We start from the raw sequence: 22063 nt of genomic DNA, 5'->3' as shown, positions 1-22063 counted from the left end.
AAAACAAAAACATTTATTGAAATACATCATAATATCTACTTAAATGTATGGAAGCATTATTAAAAATCTTCCAGATATTGAAGTGTTAGAACGAAGGGAAATCATAATTGTACTTCAAGTATTTAAAGCCTACATGCCATGCTAAATAATCTAATAAAAAGAATGATTGTACATAAGTGTAGAAAAATATTCTCTGATTATTTTCTTAAAAAAAAAAAAAAAAAAATTAAAACAGACCCTCCCACCAAAGATAACTGCAAAATAATTACATCCCTTTGTGTATAATGTCCCTTTACTTTGGATGAGATTTCCACACTAAATTTAATGCACATCATGTTCTAAAAAAGTGAAAACTAATCTGTTATGCAAATAAGCTTAACAAGAATGAACATTTTGCTAGATATTTGTGTTTTGTGATGGCTAGAAAAGTCAAATGGTAGAGAATTACAAAGTCACAAGCACAATACCTGTGCTGGAAGGACACAAAAGCATAAATGGGGAAAACACCTTATGATTAAAAAGAATATTAAAAATAATTTAGGTGCACACAGAGAGAAAGATAGATAGAGAGAGCAAGATAATCACAATACTTGGATAATTCAGAAAAAAACCGCTTTCTAAATATTCATTTTAGTGGCACATGTAGTCCACCAATTTTTTTTTCCAAAATGCTATTAAAAAATGCAGAATAATATGGATATGATCTAATACTATTGCTTTAATCAGTTGCAGCATAATCATCTCTGGTTTAACCTTAAGGTGCATACTGAATTTTATGGGTTTACACAATTCAAAAATGCTTGATTACTTTGGTCTCTCTCTTATACAAGCTTTTATCCATGCAATGAGAAACCACAGTGTGCTATTTATACGGCAGCACTGATCTACTCAAAGTACTACTGTGCATCTAGATGATAAACTGCCTGTACGGATTCAGACAATGGGAATAAATAAAACCTTTATACATACTACAATTAATATTCTCTTTGAGAATATCAATCATGGGATCAAATTTACTGAAACTAAGACTTTTTTTTTTAGTTCTCCATGTCACTTTCAGTAATGAGATTTTGTTTTAAATCATTCATATTGTATTACATTCAAATGCAGTTTACTAGTTTCATTTTAGTATTTGACAGTTTGATATCACACAACAAACAACCTAGAAGGTGTGTGCATTCATTCACACATACACACACATATATACATAAACACACATCCACACTGAGTTGATAAGAATGAAATTAAAAGGCAGCGATAAACAAAATAATCAGTTTAAATCAAAACCGTGCTAAAGAACCCTGAAATTCAGGCTTAAAATAAAAAGAAAATTGAACAGCACATTAAACAAAATTTTAAGAAACAATTTCCTTATAATGTAAGTGCTGAAACTAAATAGTAAAATTATAGCCATTTTATTGGTGGATTACTCTTATAAAATAATGCTATTTGATCTAGATGTTTATTTTCAGTGTTTTATTTTCCATATTGGGAGGAGGTAAGTCTTTTTGCTCCTTGATGAATGGTCAGCTTATGGTTTCCTATTTAACCGTTGCTCAAGAGTCAATAAGGTAGATGGGTTGCCATCAACAATTTAAAGCGAGAACAGACAAAAGCAGCAGCATTAACAATAAGAACCATCCAGGGTAGTCAGTATGTGTCCGCCGGAGTGTCTTTTCGATATGTGCTCTCTGTTTACTTGATATAGGGCTGGGAAACTTCAGCTCTAATACTATGTTGACATCCGAGGTCACTTTCACAGGGCTGTTGAGGTAATTTTCTTTATACCCCTCCGCTGAGCAAGAGTGGAGCGACCAACAGGTTCCAGCACTGGAGACAATGGATTGAGGTTTAAAGCAGAGTAAGTAGCTGCCATAGCCCCCTATGGAGAAAAAAAATGAATGTAAATCAATAATGAAGATTAATTTAAAAGATAACTTTCAGAAACCAATGCTTTTTTCAAATAATCAAACCTAGTGTGTGTGTGTGTATATATATATATATATATATATATATATATATGTGTATATATATGTATATATATATGTATATATATGTATATATATATATATATATATATAAGAGCTAGGAAAGGGAGGGCACTCTCAGGATTTATATACATCAAAATAAGTTTATTGTTTATAACAACAACGTTAGAAAGTCATAAGGATAAGTCGACGTTTTGGCTTACATGGAAGCCTTCATCAAGACAAATGAACAACTCATATCGGCGACTTGCAGCCGCACTCAACGCCACCGGTTTGCATATCAGTGTGTGATTTTGGTTTGGTTGAAGGCATGCATTCTGTCCTACCAACAATACTTTTTACTTCTGTGGCTAACAATACAGGTGATTGGATACTGGCATATAAGATAACTGATCAAACATGTTAAAAGAAAAACAGAACCAAACTAAAAAAGAAAACAACAAAACACAGCATTAAAAGACAAAAACACTACCTAAATTATTCTCATATCAACAGACCAAGACTTAAGCCACCAAGCTTGTCTAGCTAAAACAGCTAACGCAGCATTCTCAGCATTAATGCAAATTATTTCCACTGCTGCATCACAAATAAAGGGATATGCTGTTTTTAGGAAATCAATGCGATCCTGAATTTCATCCAAAGTGCCCCCCCACCAAAAAAAAAAAGGTACGAAGGGTTGTCACACCAAACAGTAATGGCAGGCAACACTGACTGCAAACCTGTAAGCCAAAAGGATCGCTGATGACAACTTCAAGTTTTCTATCTAAAGTATTCTTAAAAGAGGAACTATCCTCAAAAAGAATATTGGTACGCCTGGCCAGGGTGGCAATAGCTGCATCTACTTAAGAAACAAAATTTCCCAAATCACTGTGGGAGAGGAAACACAGATTTAATGTTGGTAGCTAGAACAAAGGAATATCTGGCTTCTGTTATTCCTTAGAAATTAGTCCAGAAACCAAAGCAGACACAAGAAAACAGGAAGGCTGCCTTAAAAATATATAAATTCTCTTCATTTCATTCAGTTTTGTTCTGTTATAAAATCTTTAAAAAACATTTTTTTTTGAAACGTAAACTTTTATTCGAGATTTGAAAGCAGTACAGAGTGGCAAACTGCCCAGAAACGACAATATGCAAGTACCCATGTCCCCTCTAGGTAGGAATGTCCATTGGAAAGGTCCATAAATATAGTCTATGTCCATACATTCTGGAGTGATCCAGGCTCGGTGTCCTAGGTCACGGGAATCATGGGTAAGTTTAGATTGGGGACGGGACCAAGGGCCCCGCCTACTGCCAAGAAAAAGAGTTCAGAAAAAATGCGAAGATGAGAGGGTGCTAAAGCAAGAAACAGTACCACACTTAATCTCTAATATAATTTAATAAATTAAAAAATAAAAATAAATGTAGGACAGGAATACTGTAATCACGAATATAGAGTTAAAGGGACGTCTCCCTATAACTAGAGATAAGCAAATGCAAATAAATGATTGGCTAATACTATTGCTAGAATACCACCAAAAATTATAAAATACAAAATCTAAAAAATGTATACATTCATCTGTAAAATGGTCATAGGGATAAATATATTAATAACAAAAAGTCCATGGATAATATTGGATTAATCGATTATGTACAATATATCAGAAGCAGTTCGTGTTTCACACTGTTTGAGTATGCAACTCTGTCGCTGTATATAGTTCGTCAACCGACAAATGGGTTGTATTGTCAAAGTTTCAAAACTGATTTTGGCAACTTTGTTGCAACTCAGGAGTAAATCTGCCACTTAAGTTGAAAAATAATATTCCACCTTATATATAGAATAAATGTTGACACTTGTAAAGTGTTAGAAGAAAAAGTCTTATATTAAGTAGCCAATGTTGTGTGAAAAAAAGAAACGCTCCAGGGCGTCTTACCATGAACTTTCGCCAGCTGATAAGCCGCTCAGCGTACATTGATGGCGGTTCTCACACAGTGAGTATGCAGAGTTCAGAGCTCCAGGGCGTCTTACCATAAGATTTCGTCAGCTAATACCAAGCCGCTCAGCATACATCGATGGCGGTTCCTCCACAGTGAGTATGCAAGGTTCAGAGCTTGGTTGAGCTGTACCACTGACCATATAGGTAGTATATCACGCGCGGTTTAAAGAACTGATCTTGATAAAGCCCTAAGTCGGGTCAAACGCGTAGAAGGAGAGTTGCTTGTCCTGTATAGAGCAACGCCTACTAGGTACCTAGTTCTTTAAACCACGCGTGATATACGCTAAGGGTGGGATTTACAAACACCATCATTCCTGCTGCTGCAGAGACTCCGGTCTGGTCTGTGAGCCGTTGATATCGGCAGTTTCAAGGTGAAGTGCTAACATTGGTAACTACCTATATGGTCAGTGGTACAGCTCAACCAAGCTCTGAACCTTGCATACTCACTGTGGAGGAACCGCCATCGATGTATGCTGAGCGGCCTGGTATTAGCTGACGAAATCTTATGGTAAAACGCCCTGGAGCTCTGAACTCTGCATACTCACTGTGTGAGAACCGCCATCAATGCATGCTGAGCGGCTTGTTATCAGCTGACGAAAGTTCATGGTAAGACGCCCTGGAGCGTTTCTTTTTTTCACACAACATTGGCTACTTAATATAAGACTTTTTCTTCTAACACCTTACAAGTGTCAACATTTATTCTATATATAAGGTGGAATATTATTTTTCAACTTAAGTGGCAGATTTACTCCTGAGTTGCAACAAAGTTGCCAAAATCAGTTTTGAAACTTTGACAATACAACCCTTGGATCACAGCCATTTGTCGGTTGACTAACTATATACAGCAACAGAGTTGCATACTCAAACAGTGTGAAACACGAACTGCTTCTCATATATTGTACATAATCGATGAATCCAATATTATCCATGGACTTTTTGTTATTAATATATTTATCCCTATGACCATTTTACGGATGAATGTATACATTTTTTAGATTTTGTATTTTATAATTTTTGGTGGTATTCTAGCAATAGTATTAGTCAATCATTTATTTGCATTTGCTTATCTCTAGTTATAGGGAAACGTCCCTTTAACTCTATATTGGTGATTACAGTATTCCTGTCCTACATTTGTTTTTATTTTTATTTTTTAATTTATTAAATTATATTAGAGATTAAGTGTGGTACTGTTTCTTGCTTTAGCGCCCTCTCATCTTCGCATTTTTTCTGTTTTACTGTAGCCACTTTGGAGAGGTGGTTAGGGAGTGGCCTGGATCAGTTTTAGACATTAGCGCTGTATAACTTTGTTTTTCCTCAAGAAAAAGCGTTCACTCCGAGCAGCACCACCTGCAGTTATGATAATTCTAAGGGTGAACTGTTTCCAAAATCCGTGTACATAACAATAATAAACAGTGTATAATAATTAACATATCCAAACAATACCTTGTTGATTCTTACAGCCAATACATGTTGATACTTCTATGATAAGGGGAGGAGAACAAAAGAAAAAAGAAAAGGGAAGGGGATGGGTGGTCTAGTCGGTCTGTGTGGGGATGTTGTTCGCAATTTCCCTAGGTCTACGGGACAGAGACTCCCAGTAGAACTGGACTTCATGAAAGAAGGCCAGGTTGCCCCTGCTATAAAAGGAGTATTACTCTGCTGACATAAGTTCAGAAGTATGGAGAACCCACTCCTGTACAGTGGGGATGTTAGCCGTCTTCCATTTACGAGCAATGAGTGCCTTTGCGCTATTTAGACCAATTTGCAATACCTTCCATCTAAATTTACATATTTTATCCTGTTTGTAATTTAGCAGCGCTATGAGGGGAGATAGGTTAAATGATGTACCCATGAGATTCGCGAAAATTGCTTCCACTTCCTTCCAAAAAGGAAGTAGCAAGTGGCACTGCCACCAAATGTGTAGCATCGCACCTGCGCCCCCACAACCCCTCCAACAGGTAGCTCCCGCCCCCGGGTAAATTAGCTTAATTCTTTCAGGGGTTAGGTACCACCGAAATAGTACCTTATGATTCAGTTCTAAAATTCTGGGCAGGGATGAAGATTTGGATGTCTGCAGAAGAATATTCTGCCACCATTCCTCAGGAATTTCCATTCCCAGTTCCGCTTGCCAGTGCGTCTTGTGGGACGGGGATGACGGTGCAATGGCAGAATCCAACATTTTCTTTGTTAGTGATAGGGAGCCCCGGGGCAAGGTGCCCGAGAGGCACAGTTTCTCAAAACATGTTAAGTCCCTAAGTAGGCTGTCTTTATGGGGTGAGATTTTTAACAGGTGGGACAGCTGAGCATACTTAAGCCAGGAGGAGAAACTCCCCCCAGCCACCTCAGACATTTGTGTGCGGGACTTTAGTGTGTGGTTTGAGGTCAAGTTGGTGAACGGTGTTGTGTTTGCTAAATCCCAAGAGTACGTCCTCTCCACCAACATGCCGCCCAAAAATTCAGCGTTATATGATATTGGTGACATTGGGGATACCGGGGAAGAAATCCCCTTCACTTTGTTTCGGATCTCATCCCAAACCCTGAAAAGGTGGGCGTATAGCAGTGATGATTTGGCCAGAGGCGGTCTGGATGTGTGTTTAATCCACCTAAGGGGGCCAACTGTTGGCGAGTTCAGGAGAAAAGAGTCTATGGATGCCCATGCCTTAGTGTTGGATCGATTGTGCCACTCGACCACCCTCTGCATTACCACCGCTCTATAGTTCTGTACTACTGAGGGCACTCCCAGTCCTCCCGCCCCTAGCTGTAGCATCATAACTTTTCTACTTATCCGCGGCTTAATGTGGCCCCAAATGAATGAGTTTATCAATGATTGCACTTGGTGTAAAAATGTGTTGGGTAGGGAGATAGGGACCGTCTGTAGCACATAGAGTATCTGCGGGAGGACTGTCATCTTGACCGCTTGGATGCGGCCCCACCAGGAGAGTGGTTTGTCTTGCCAATTATCAAGCTCCTTTTTTAGCTTGTGCATCAGGGGGATATAATTATGTTTAAATAACTTACTACTTGACGGGGTTAGGTAGATACCCAGGTATTTAAGTTTATCATGGTTTAATCTATATTGGCAGCGGTTTCGGAGAGTTTCAAATTGTGGCTTGCTCACGTTAATATTGAATATTTCTGATTTTTGTGCATTAATGAGAAAATTCTTCTAATAGATATTTAAGGGAGGTGTTTGGGAAGGTTAGAAGGATTAGAACGTCGTCAGCATAGAGTGTTGCTTTATATGAATTGGGGCCAAGTTCAATACCTGTGATTTTCGAGTTGTTTCTAATATGGGAGGCCAATACTTCCATTGAGATTGCAAAAAGCAACGGAGATAGGGGGCAACCCTGCCTTGTCCCGTTACTTATGTCAAAGCTGTCTGAAAGTGTGCCTTTGGCCTTGACTCTTGCTGATGGGTGGGTATATAGGCTGAGGATTCTGCGGATCATGACATCACCCACACCGAAGGCAAACATACATGAATTAAGGAATTTGCCAGTCCAGCCGGTCAAAGGCTTTTTCAGAATCTGTTGATATCAAGATCGATGGGATTTTTGACCGGCTGGCCTGTTCTACTAACTGGATTACTCTAATGGTGTTATCACGTGCTTCCCTTCCAGGGATAAACCCTGTTTGGTCTACATGGATAATTTGGGGGAGGATGGAATTAAGTTGTGTCGCCAAAATTTTAGCGTATATTTTGATATCAGAGTTGAGTAATGATATGGGCCTGTAATTCTCTACCTTTTTGGGGTCTCTGTCCGCCTTCGGTAGTACAATGATGTGGGCCTCTAAGGCGTTTTTTGACCATGATCCTGAGTTGTCTATTGATGTAAACAGTGAGGTTAGGTGTGGTGCTAATATTTGTCTGTATTGCTTATAATATATATTAGTGAACCCATCAGGTCCTGGGCTCTTACGTGGGGGAAGTGTTTTTATTGCTAGCAGTACTTCACTGGTAGTGACTGGGGCCTCTAGTTTTTTAGTTACGTCTGCAGGAAGGGTCGGTAATCCAGCCTCTGCTATGCATTGTTCCCGTGTGCCAGGCAGTGATGCGGGGGATTCGGTAAATTATATAGGTTACTATAAAAAGTCCGGAATTGGTCTACAATTTGGGTGTCCACTGATAGCCTGCCGTCCAGATGTGTCTATTAAGCTATGTATGTATGAGTTAAGCTTTTGTTCTCTAAGGGTCCTAGCCAGGGAGGGTCCTATTTTATTCGAGTTGGCTAAAAATGTTTTTCTTAGATACAGCGCTTTTGTCTGTGCCTCTTTGTAAATTAGACTATTTAAATCATTTCTTGCCTGTCGTAATGCATCGGACAAAGCTTTGTCCTGTGGGGCCGCTTTATGTTGTATTTCTATGTGTCGAATAGCTTGTAGCAATGTGTTGTAGGCTTCCCGGTACTGTCTAGTCAACCGTGCTTTGTATTTAATCATCTCACCCCTGATTACGCACTTATGGGCCTCCCACACTGTGTGTGGCGAGACATCAGGTTTGTTGTTAAAATCAAAGTACTCCTTCAGTGTTTTCGATATTTGCGTGGAAAGCCCAGGGTTTTTCAGTAAGGACTCGTCCAGCCTCCACATAAAAGGGGATAGGGGTTTGTCTGACCAGTTCAGGGTGAGCGACACAATACTGTGATCCGACCAACTAATGGGCTCTATGTCAGTTTCCCCTACCAGGCTGTAGGTATTTTGATCTACAAAGATGTATTCAATTCGCGAGTAACATTTGTGTGGGTTAGAGAAGAAGGTGTAGTTGCGCTGACCTGGGTGATTAGCTCGCCATGCATCTAACAAAGTAAGCCTGCGCGTGGACATGCTAATATCTTGCAGAGTTTTGGTGGGCACGCTACCCCTACCCAGGGAGCAATCTAGGTTAGGTTCAAGCGCTATGTTAAGGTCCCCTGCCATCACTAGGGAGCCATTCTGAACTGGAAGGATTTTATTCGTGACCCTTTTGAAAAACTGGGCTTGTTTAGCGTTTGGGGCATAGAAGTTAGCTAATGTTATGGGTCTGTTATATAGGAGACCTGTGATTATAATCCATCTACCCCCTACATCTGATTCCATGCTCGATAACTGAAATGGGTTAAAAAACATAATTTATGTAAGAACTTACCTGATAAATTAATTTCTTTCATATTGGCAAGAGTCCATGAGCTAGTGACGTATGGGATATACAATCCTACCAGGAGGGGCAAAGTTTCCCAAACCTCAAAATGCCTATAAATACACCCCTCACCACACCCACAATTTAGTTTAACGAATAGCCAAGTAGTGGGGTGACAAAGAAAGGAGTAAAAAGCATCAACAAAGGAATTTGGAAATAATTGTGCTTTATACAAAAACATAATTTATGTAAGAACTTACCTGATAAATTCATTTCTTTCATATTAGCAAGAGTCCATGAGCTAGTGACGTATGGAATATACATTCCTACCAGGAGGGGCAAAGTTTCCCAAACCTCAAAATGCCTATAAATACACCCCTCACCACACCCACAATTCAGTTTAACGAATAGCCAAGAAGTGGGGTGATAAAAAAGTGCGAAAGCATATAAAATAAGGAATTGGAATAATTGTGCTTTATACAAAAATCATAACCACCACAAAAAAAGGGCGGGCCTCATGGACTCTTGCTAATATGAAAGAAATGAATTTATCAGGTAAGTTCTTACATAAATTATGTTTTCTTTCATGTAATTAGCAAGAGTCCATGAGCTAGTGACGTATGGGATAATGATTACCCAAGATGTGGATCTTTCCACACAAGAGTCACTAGAGAGGGAGGGATAAAATAAAGACAGCCAATTCCTGCTGAAAATAATCCACACCCAAAATAAAGTTTAATGAAAAACATAAGCAGAAGATTCAGACTGAAACCGCTGCCTGAAGTACTTTTCTACCAAAAACTGCTTCAGAAGAAGAAAATACATCAAAATGGTAGAATTTAGTAAAAGTATGCAAAGAGGACCAAGTTGCTGCTTTGCAAATCTGATCAACCGAAGCTTCATTCCTAAACGCCCAGGAAGTAGAAACTGACCTGGTAGAATGAGCTGTAATCCTCTGAGGCGGAGTTTTACCCGACTCAACATAGGCAAGATGAATTAAAGATTTCAACCAAGATGCCAAAGAAATGGCAGAAGCTTTCTGGCCTTTTCTAGAACCGGAAAAGATAACAAATAGACTAGAAGTCTTTCGGAAAGACTTAGTAGCTTCAACATAATATTTCAAAGCTCTAACAACATCCAAAGAATGCAATGATTTCTCCTTAGAATTCTTAGGATTAGGACATAATGAAGGAACCACAATTTCTCTACTAATGTTGTTGGAATTCACAACTTTAGGTAAAAATTCAAAAGAAGTTCGCAACACCGCCTTATCCTGATGAAAAATCAGAAAAGGAGACTCACAAGAAAGAGCAGATAATTCAGAAACTCTTCTGGCAGAAGAGATGGCCAAAAGGAACAAAACTTTCCAAGAAAGTAATTTAATGTCCAATGAATGCATAGGTTCAAAGGGAGGAGCTTGAAGAGCTCCCAGAACCAAATTCAAACTCCAAGGAGGAGAAATTGACTTAATGACAGGTTTTATACGAACCAAAGCTTGTACAAAACAATGAATATCAGGAAGAATAGCAATCTTTCTGTGAAAAAGAACAGAAAGAGCAGAGATTTGTCCCTTCAAGGAACTTGCAGACAAACCCTTATCTAAACCATCCTGAAGAAACTGTAAAATTCTCGGTATTCTAAAAGAATGCCAAGAAAAATGATGAGAAAGACACCAAGAAATATAAGTCTTCCAGACTCTATAATATATCTCTCTAGATACAGATTTACGAGCCTGTAACATAGTATTAATCACAGAGTCAGAGAAACCTCTTTGACCAAGAATCAAGCGTTCAATCTCCATACCTTTAAATTTAAGGATTTCAGATCCTGATGGAAAAAAGGACCTTGTGACAGAAGGTCTGGTCTTAACGGAAGAGTCCACGGTTGGCAAGAGGCCATCCGGACAAGATCCGCATACCAAAACCTGTGAGGCCATGCCGGAGCTACCAGCAGAACAAACGAGCATTCCCTCAGAATCTTGGAGATTACTCTTGGAAGAAGAACTAGAGGCAGAAAGATATAGGCAGGATGATACTTCCAAGGAAGTGATAATGCATCCACTGCCTCCGTCTGAGGATCCCGGGATCTGGACAGATATCTGGGAAGTTTCTTGTTTAGATGAGACGCCATCAGATCTATTTCTGGAAGTTCCCACATTTGAACAATCTGAAGAAATACCTCTGGGTGAAGAGACCATTCGCCCGGATGCAACGTTTGGCGACTGAGATAATCCGCTTCCCAATTGTCTACACCTGGGATATGAACCGCAGAAATTAGACAGGAGCTGGATTCCGCCCAAACCAAAATTCGAGATACTTCTTTCCTAGCCAGAGGACTGTGAGTCCCTCCTTGATGATTGATGTATGCCACAGTTGTGACATTGTCTGTCTGAAAACAAATGAACGATTCTCTCTTCAGAAGAGGCCAAAACTGAAGAGCTCTGAAAATTGCACGGAGTTCCAAAATATTGATCGGTAATCTCACCTCCTGAGATTCCCAAACTCCTTGTGCCGTCAGAGATCCCCACACAGCTCCCCAACCTGTGAGACTTGCATCTGTTGAAATTACAGTCCAGGTCGGAAGCACAAAAGAAGCCCCCTGAATTAAACGATGGAGATCTGTCCACCACGTTAGAGAGTGTCGAACAATCGGTTTTAAAGATATTAATTGAGATATCTTTGTGTAATCCTTGCACCATTGATTCAGCATACAGAGCTGAAGAGGTCGCATGTGAAAACGAGCAAAGGGGATCGCGTCCGATGCAGCAGTCATAAGACCTAGAATTTCCATGCATAAGGCTACCGAAGGGAATGATTGTGACTGAAGGTTTCGACAAGCTGAAATCAATTTTAGACGTCTCTTGTCTGTTAAAGACAGAGTCATGGACACTGAATCTATCTGGAAACCCAGAAAGGTTACCCTTGTCTGAGGAATCAATGAACTTTTTGGTAAATTGATCCTCCAACCATGATCTTGAAGAAACAACACAAGTCGATTCGTATGAGATTCTGCTAAATGTAAAGACTGAGCAAGTACCAAGATATCGTCCAAATAAGGAAATACCACAATACCCTGTTCTCTGATTACAGACAGAAGGGCACCGAGAACCTTTGTAAAAATTCTTGGAGCTGTAGCTAGGCCAAACGGCAGAGCCACAAACTGGTAATGCTTGTCCAGAAAAGAGAATCTCAGGAACTGATAATGATCTGGATGAATCGGAATATGCAGATATGCATCCTGTAAATCTATTGTGGACATACAATGCCCTTGCTGAACAAAAGGCAAGATAGTCCTTACAGTTACCATCTTGAACGTTGGTATCCTTACATAACGATTCAATATTTTTAGATCCAGAACTGGTCTGAAGGAATTCTCCTTCTTTGGTACAATGAAGAGATTTGAATAAAACCCCATCCCCTGTTCCGGAACTGGAACTGGCATAATTACTCCAGCCAACTCTAGATCTGAAACACAATTCAGAAATGCTTGAGCTTTCACTGGATTTACTGGGACACGGGAAAGAAAAAATCTCTTTGCAGGAGGTCTCATCTTGAAACCAATTCTGTACCCTTCTGAAACAATGTTCTGAATCCAAAGATTGTGAACAGAATTGATCCAAATTTCTTTGAAAAAACGTAACCTGCCCCCTACCAGCTGAGCTGGAATGAGGGCCGCACCTTCATGAGGACTTAGAAGCAGGCTTTGCCTTTCTAGCAGGCTTGGATTTATTCCAGACTGGAGATGGTTTCCAAACTGAAACTGCTCCTGAGGATGAAGGATTAGGCTTTTGTTCTTTGTTGAAACGAAAGGAACGAAAACGATTATTAGCCCTGTTTTTACCTTTAGATTTTTTATCCTGTGGTAAAAAAGTTCCTTTCCCACCAGTAACAGTTGAGATAATAGAATCCAACTGAGAACCAAATAATTTGTTACCCTGGAAAGAAATGGAAAGTAGAGTTGATTTAGAAGCCATATCAGCATTCCAAGTCTTAAGCCATAAAGCTCTTCTAGCTAAAATAGCTAGAGACATAAACCTGACATCAACTCTGATAATATCAAAAATGGCATCACAGATAAAATTATTAGCATGCTGAAGAAGAATAATAATATCATGAGAATCATGATCTGTTACTTGTTGCGCTAAAGTTTCCAACCAAAAAGTTGAAGCTGCAGCAACATCAGCCAAAGATATAGCAGGTCTAAGAAGATTACCTGAACACAGATAAGCTTTTCTTAGAAAGGATTCAATTTTCCTATCTAAAGGATCCTTAAACGAAGTACCATCTGACGTAGGAATAGTAGTACGTTTAGCAAGGGTAGAAATAGCCCCATCAACTTTAGGGATTTTGTCCCAAAATTCTTATCTGTCAGACGGCACAGGATATAATTGCTTAAAACGTTTAGAAGGAGTAAATGAATTACCCAATTTATCCCATTCTTTGGAAATTACTGCAGAAATGGCATTAGGAACAGGAAAAACTTCTGGAATAACCACAGGAGATTTAAATACCTTATCCAAACGTTTAGAATTAGTATCAAGAGGACCAGAATCCTCTATTTCTAAAGCAATTAGTACTTCTTTAAGTAAAGAACGAATAAATTCCATTTTAAATAAATATGAAGATTTATCAGCATCAATCTCTGAGACAGAATCCTCTGAACCAGAAGAGTCATCAGAATCAGAATGATGATGTTCATTTAAAAATTCATCTGTAGGGAGAGAAGTTTTAAAAGATTTTTTACGTTTACTAGAAGGAGAAATAACAGACATAGCCTTCTTTATGGATTCAGAAACAAAATCTCTTATGTTATCAGGAACATTCTGCACCTTAGATGTTGAAGGAACTGCAACAGACAATGGTACTTTACTAAAGGAAATATTATCTGCATTAACAAGTTTGTCATGACAATTAATACAAACAACAGCCGGAGGAATAGCTACCAAAAGTTTACAGCAGATACACTTAGCTTTGGTAGATCCAGCACTAGACAGCGATTTTCCTGTAGTATCTTCTGACTCAGATGCAACGTGAGACATCTTGCAATATGTAAGAGAAAAAACAACATATAAAGCAAAATTGATCAAATTCCTTAAATGACAGTTTCAGGAATGGGAAAAAATGCCAAAGAACAAGCTTCTAGCAACCAGAAGCAATGAAAAAACGGTGTGTCCGGTCCACGGCGTCATCCTTACTTGTGGGATATTCTCTTCCCCAACAGGAAATGGCAAAGAGCCCAGCAAAGCTGGTCACATGATCCCTCCTAGGCTCCGCCTACCCCAGTCATTCGACCGACGTTAAGGAGGAATATTTGCATAGGAGAAACCATATGGTACCGTGGTGACTGTAGTTAAAGAAAATAAATTATCAGACCTGATTAAAAAAACCAGGGCGGGCCGTGGACCGGACACACCGTTGGAGAAAGTAATTTATCAGGTAAACATAAATTCTGTTTTCTCCAACATAGGTGTGTCCGGTCCACGGCGTCATCCTTACTTGTGGGAACCAATACCAAAGCTTTAGGACACGGATGAAGGGAGGGAGCAAATCAGGTCACCTAAATGGAAGGCACCACGGCTTGCAAAACCTTTCTCCCAAAAATAGCCTCAGAAGAAGCAAAAGTATCAAACTTGTAAAATTTGGTAAAAGTGTGCAGTGAAGACCAAGTCGCTGCCCTACATATCTGATCAACAGAAGCCTCGTTCTTGAAGGCCCATGTGGAAGCCACAGCCCTAGTGGAATGAGCTGTGATTCTTTCGGGAGGCTGCCGTCCGGCAGTCTCGTAAGCCAATCTGATGATGCTTTTAATCCAAAAAGAGAGAGAGGTAGAAGTTGCTTTTTGACCTCTCCTTTTACCGGAATAAACAACAAACAAGGAAGATGTTTGTCTAAAATCCTTTGTAGCATCTAAATAGAATTTTAGAGCGCGAACAACATCCAAATTGTGCAACAAACGTTCCTTCTTTGAAACTGGTTTCGGACACAGAGAAGATACGATAATCTCCTGGTTAATGTTTTTGTTAGAAACAACTTTTGGAAGAAAACCAGGTTTAGTACGTAAAACCACCTTATCTGCATGGAACACCAGATAAGGAGGAGAACACTGCAGAGCAGATAATTCTGAAACTCTTCTAGCAGAAGAAATTGCAACTAAAAACAAAACTTTCCAAGATAATAACTTAATATCAACGGAATGCAAGGGTTCAAACGGAACCCCCTGAAGAACTGAAAGAACTAAATTGAGACTCCAAGGAGGAGTCAAAGGTTTGTAAACAGGCTTAATTCTAACCAGAGCCTGAACAAAGGCTTGAACATCTGGCACAGCGGCCAGCTTTTTGTGAAGTAACACAGACAAGGCAGAAATCTGTCCCTTCAGGGAACTTGCAGATAATCCTTTTTCCAATCCTTCTTGAAGGAAGGATAGAATCCTAGGAATCTTAACCTTGTCCCAAGGGAATCCTTTAGATTCACACCAACAGATATATTTTTTCCAAATTTTGTGGTAAATCTTTCTAGTTACAGGCTTTCTGGCCTGAACAAGAGTATCGATAACAGAATCTGAGAATCCTCGCTTCGATAAGATCAAGCGTTCAATCTCCAAGCAGTCAGCTGGAGTGAAACCAGATTCGGATGTTCGAACGGACCCTGAACAAGAAGGTCTCGTCTCAAAGGTAGCTTCCAAGGAGGAGCCGATGACATATTTACCAGATCTGCGTACCAAGTCCTGCGTGGCCACGCAGGAGCTATCAAGATCACCGACGCCCTCTCCTGATTGATCCTGGCTACCAGCCTGGGGATGAGAGGAAACGGCGGGAACACATAAGCTAGTTTGAAGGTCCAAGGTGCTACTAGTGCATCCACTAGAGCCGCCTTGGGATCCCTGGATCTGGACCCGTAGCAAGGAACTTTGAAGTTCTGACGAGAGGCCATCAGATCCATGTCTGGAATGCCCCACAGCTGAGTGACTTGGGCAAAGATTTCCGGATGGAGTTCCCACTCCCCCGGATGCAATGTCTGACGACTCAGAAAATCCGCTTCCCAATTTTCCACTCCTGGGATGTGGATAGCAGACAGGTGGCAGGAGTGAGACTCCGCCCATAGAATGATTTTGGTCACTTCTTCCATCGCCAGGGAACTCCTTGTTCCCCCCTGATGGTTGATGTACGCAACAGTTGTCATGTTGTCTGATTGAAACCGTATGAACTTGGCCCTCGCTAGCTGAGGCCAAGCCTTGAGAGCATTGAATATCGCTCTCAGTTCCAGAATATTTATCGGTAGAAGAGATTCTTCCCGAGACCAAAGACCCTGAGCTTTCAGGGATCCCCAGACCGCGCCCCAGCCCATCAGACTGGCGTCGGTCGTGACAATGACCCACTCTGGTCTGCGGAATGTCATCCCTCGTGACAGGTTGTCCAGGGACAGCCACCAACGGAGTGAGTCTCTGGTCCTCTGATTTACTTGTATCTTCGGAGACAAGTCTGTATAGTCCCCATTCCACTGACTGAGCATGCACAGTTGTAATGGTCTTAGATGAATGCGTGCAAAAGGAACTATGTCCATTGCCGCTACCATCAACCCGATCACTTCCATGCACTGAGCTATGGAAGGAAGAGGAACGGAATGGAGTATCCGACAAGAGTCTAGAAGTTTTGTTTTTCTGGCCTCTGTCAGAAAAATCCTCATTTCTAAGGAGTCTATTATTGTTCCCAAGAAGGGAACCCTTGTTGACGGAGATAGAGAACTCTTTTCCACGTTCACTTTCCATCCGTGAGATCTGAGAAAGGCCAGGACAATGTCCGTGTGAGCCTTTGCTTGAGGAAGGGACGACGCTTGAATCAAAATGTCGTCCAAGTAAGGTACTACAGCAATGCCCCTTGGTCTTAGCACAGCTAGAAGGGACCCTAGTACCTTTGTGAAAATCCTTGGAGCAGTGGCTAATCCGAAAGGAAGCGCCACGAACTGGTAATGTTTGTCCAGGAATGCGAACCTCAGGAACCGATGATGTTCCTTGTGGATAGGAATATGTAGATACGCATCCTTTAAATCCACCGTGGTCATGAATTGACCTTCCTGGATGGAAGGAAGAATAGTTCGAATGGTTTCCATCTTGAACGATGGAACCTTGAGAAACTTGTTTAAGATCTTGAGATCTAAGATTGGTCTGAACGTTCCCTCTTTTTTGGGAACTATAAACAGATTGGAGTAGAACCCCATCCCTTGTTCTCTTAATGGAACGGGATGAATCACTCCCATTTTTAACAGGTCTTCTACACAATGTAAGAATGCCTGTCTTTTTATGTGGTCTGAAGACAACTGAGACCTGTGGAACCTCCCCCTTGGGGGAAGTCCCTTGAATTCCAGAAGATAACCTTGGGAGACTATTTCTAGCGCCCAAGGATCCAGAACATCTCTTGCCCAAGCCTGAGCGAAGAGAGAGAGTCTGCCCCCCACCAGATCCGGTCCCGGATCGGGGGCCAACATTTCATGCTGTCTTGGTAGCAGTGGCAGGTTTCTTGGCCTGCTTTCCCTTGTTCCAGCCTTGCATTGGTCTCCAAGCTGGCTTGGCTTGAGAAGTATTACCCTCTTGCTTAGAGGACAAAGCACTTTGGGCTGGTCCATTTCTACGAAAGGGACGAAAATTAGGTTTATTTTTTGCCTTGAAAGGCCGATCCTGAGGAAGGGCGTGGCCCTTACCCCCAGTGATATCCGAGATAATCTCTTTCAAGTCAGGGCCAAACAGCGTTTTCCCCTTGAAAGGAATGTTAAGTAGCTTGTTCTTGGAAGACGCATCAGCCGACCAAGATTTCAACCAAAGCGCTCTGCGTGCCACAATAGCAAACCCAGAATTCTTAGCCGCTAACCTAGCCAATTGCAAAGTGGCGTCTAGGGTGAAAGAATTAGCCAATTTGAGAGCATTGATTCTGTCCATAATCTCCTCATAAGGAGGAGAATCACTGTCGACCGCCTTTATCAGCTCATCGAACCAGAAACATGCGGCTGTAGCGACAGGGACAATGCATGAAATTGGTTGTAGAAGGTAACCCTGCTGAACAAACATCTTTTTAAGCAAACCTTCTAATTTTTTATCCATAGGATCTTTGAAAGCACAACTATCCTCTATGGGTATAGTGGTGCGTTTGTTTAAAGTGGAAACCGCTCCCTCGACCTTGGGGACTGTCTGCCATAAGTCCTTTCTGGGGTCGACCATAGGAAACAATTTTTTAAATATGGGGGGAGGGACGAAAGGAATACCGGGCCTTTCCCATTCTTTATTAACAATGTCCGCCACCCGCTTGGGTATAGGAAAAGCTTCTGGGAGCCCCGGCACCTCTAGGAACTTGTCCGTTTTACATAGTTTCTCTGGGATGACCAACTTGTCACAATCATCCAGAGTGGATAATACCTCCTTAAGCAGAATGCGGAGATGTTCCAACTTAAATTTAAATGCAATCACATCAGGTTCAGCTTGTTGAGAAATGTTCCCTGAATCAGTAATTTCTCCCTCAGACAAAACCTCCCTGGCCCCATCAGACTGAGTTAGGGGCCCTTCAGAAATATTAATATCAGCGTCGTCATGCTCTTCAGTATCTAAAACAGAGCAGTCGCGCTTACGCTGATAAGTGTTCATTTTGGCTAAAATGTTTTTGACAGAATTATCCATTACAGCCGTTAATTGTTGCATAGTAAGGAGTATTGGCGCGCTAGATGTACTAGGGGCCTCCTGAGTGGGCAAGACTCGTGTAGACGAAGGAGGGAATGATGCAGTACCATGCTTACTCCCCTCACTTGAGGAATCATCTTGGGCATCATTGTCATTGTCACATAAATCACATTTATTTAAATGAATAGGAATTCTGGCTTCCCCACATTCAGAACACAGTCTATCTGGTAGTTCAGACATGTTAAACAGGCATAAACTTGATAACAAGTACAAAAAACGTTTTAAAATAAAACCGTTACTGTCACTTTAAATTTTAAACTGAACACACTTTATTACTGCAAATGCGAAAAAAACATGAAGGAATTGTTCAAAATTTACCAAATTTTCACCACAGTGTCTTAAAGCCTTAAAAGTATTGCACACCAAATTTGGAAGCTTTAACCCTTAAAATAACGGAACCGGAGCCGTTTTGAACATTAACCCCTTTACAGTCCCTGGTATCTGCTTTGCTGAGACCCAACCAAGCCCCAAGGGGAATACGATACCAAATGACGCCTTCAGAAAGTCTTTTCTAAGTATCAGAGCTCCTCTCACATGCGACTGCATGCCATGCCTCTCAAAAACAAGTGCGCAACACCGGCGCGAAAATGAGACACTGCCTATGCTTTGGGAAAGCCCCTAAAGAATAAGGTGTCTAAAACAGTGCCTGCCGATATTATTATATCAAAATACCCAGATAAAATGATTCCTCAAGGCTAAATATGTGTTAATAATCAATCGATTTAGCCCAAAAAAAGTCTACAGTCTTAATAAGCCCTTTTTGAAGCCCTTATTTACAATCGTAATAAACATGGCTTACCGGATCCCAGAGGGAAAATGACAGCTTCCAGCATTACATCGTCTTGTTAGAATGTGTCATACCTCAAGCAGCAAGAGACTGCTCACTGTTCCCCCAACTGAAGTTAATTGCTCTCAACAGTCCTGTGTGGAACAGCCATGGATTTTAGTGACGGTTGCTAAAATCATTTTCCTCATACAAACAGAAATCTTCATCTCTTTTCTGTTTCTGAGTAAATAGTACATACCAGCACTATTTCAAAATAACAAACTCTTGATTGACTAATAAAAACTACAGTTAAACACTAAAAAACTCTAAGCCATCTCCGTGGAGATGTTGCCTGTACAACGGCAAAGAGAATGACTAGGGTAGGCGGAGCCTAGGAGGGATCATGTGACCAGCTTTGCTGGGCTCTTTGCCATTTCCTGTTGGGGAAGAGAATATCCCACAAGTAAGGATGACGCCGTGGACCGGACACACCTATGTTGGAGAAATGAGACTTAAATAATGTGGAGACAAAAGCGACGCCCATATTTTTTAGCGCCAAATAAGACGCCCACATTATTTGGCGCCTAAATGCTTTTGGCGCCAAAAATGACGCCACATCCGGAACGCCGACACTTTTGGTGCAAAATAACGTCAAAAAATGACGCAACTTCCGGCGACACGTATGACGCCGGAAACGGAAAAGATTTTTTGAGCCAAAAAAGTCCGCGCCAAGAATGACGCAATAAAATGAAGCATTTTCAGCCCCCGCGAGCCTAACAGCCCACAGGGAAAAAGAGTCAAATTTTTGAAGGTAAGAAAAAATGATTAATTCAAATGCATTATCCCAAATATGAAACTGACTGTCTGAAAATAAGGAATGTTGAACATTCTGAGTCAAGGCAAATAAATGTTTGAATACATATATTTAGAACTTTATAAACAAAGTGCCCAACCATAGCTTAGAGTGTCACAGAAAATAAGATTTACTTACCCCAGGACACTCATCTACATGTTTGTAGAAAGCCAAACCAGTACTGAAACGAGAATCAGCAGAGGTAATGGTATATATAAGAGTATATCGTCGATCTGAAAAGGGAGGCAAGAGATGAATCTCTACGACCGATAACAGAGAACCTATGAAATAGACCCCGTAGAAGGAGATCACTGCATTCAAATAGGCAATACTCTCCTCACATCCCTCTGACATTCACTGCACGCTGAGAGGAAAACCGGGCTCCAACTTGCTGCGGAGCGCATATCAACGTAGAATCTAGCACAAACTTACTTCACCACCTCCATCGGAGGCAAAGTTTGTAAAACTGAATTGTGGGTGTGGTGAGGGGTGTATTTATAGGCATTTTGAGGTTTGGGAAACTTTGCCCCTTCTGGTAGGAATGTATATTCCATACGTCACTAGCTCATGGACTCTTGCTAATTACATGAAAGAAAAAATTATAACTACCATAAAAAAGGGGTGGGCCTCATGGATATCAGGTAAGTTCTTACATAAATTATGTTTTCTTTCATGTAAATGGCAAGAGTCCATGAGCTAGTGACGTATGGGATAGTAATACCCAAGAAGTGGAACTCCACGCAAGAGTCACTAGAGAGGGAGGGATAAAAATAAAAACAGCAAATTTGCTGAAAAAAATTAATCCACAACCCAAATATAAGTTTATTCTAATAAATAAAAGGAAAAACTTAAATCATAAGCAGAAAAATCAAACTGAAACAGCTGCCTGAAGAACTTTTCTACCAAAAACTGCTTCCGAAGAAGCAAATACATCAAAATGGCAGAATTTAGTAAATGTATGCAAAGAAGACCAAGTTGCTGCTTTGCAAATCTGATCAACTGAAGCTTCATTCTAGTAGAATGAGCTGTAATTCTCTGAGGCGGGACTTACCCGACTCCAAATAAGCTTGATGAATCAAAAGCTTTAACCATGATGCCAAAGAAACGGCAGAATCCTTCTGACCTTTCCTGGAACCAGAAAAGATAACACACTAGAAGTCTTCCTGAAATCTTAAGTAGCTTCAACATAATATTTCAGAGCTCTCACCACATCCAAAGAATGTAAAGATCTCTCCAAAGAATTCTTAGGATTAGAACACAAAGAAGGGACAATTTCTCTATTAATTTTAGAATTCACAACCTTAGGTAAGAATTTAAATGAAGTCCGCAAACCTGCCTTATTCCTGATGAAAAATCAGAAAAGGAGAATCACAAGAGAGAGCAGATAATACAGAAACTCTTCTAGTAGAAGAGATGTCCAAAAGGAACAACACTTTCCAAGAAAGTAGTTTAATGTCCACAGAATGCATAGGCTCAAATGGAGGAGCCTGTAAAGCCTTCAAAACCAAATTAAGACTCCAAGGAGGAGAGACTGATTTGATGACAGGCTTGATACAAACCAAAGCTTGTACAAAACAGTGAATATCAGGAACTTTAGCAATTTTTCCGAGGAATAAAACAGAAAGAGCAGAGATTTGTCCTTCCAAG

General features: G+C 40.6%; 1 protein-coding gene across 2 annotated transcripts in view; it reads right to left on the bottom strand.

Annotated features, from left to right (window-relative positions):
• Positions 1–1399: 1399 nt before the first annotated feature.
• RPS6KA3 (ribosomal protein S6 kinase A3) overlaps positions 1400–22063 on the bottom strand; it is a 466291-nt gene continuing 445627 nt past the window's right edge. For both annotated transcript variants that reach the window (XM_053706379.1, XM_053706380.1), the window contains one exon: positions 1400–1882. In XM_053706379.1, the coding sequence (XP_053562354.1) occupies positions 1757–1882 (126 nt within the window). In that variant the 3' untranslated portion in view covers positions 1400–1756. The remainder of the gene's footprint in view (positions 1883–22063) is intronic.

Source organism: Bombina bombina, chromosome 3 (assembly GCF_027579735.1).
Source record: "Bombina bombina isolate aBomBom1 chromosome 3, aBomBom1.pri, whole genome shotgun sequence".
In the NCBI taxonomy this organism is placed as follows: Eukaryota; Metazoa; Chordata; class Amphibia; order Anura; family Bombinatoridae; genus Bombina; species Bombina bombina.
Note: the sequence above shows the minus strand (reverse complement) of the source record. Positions and strands in the feature narration are given on the sequence as shown.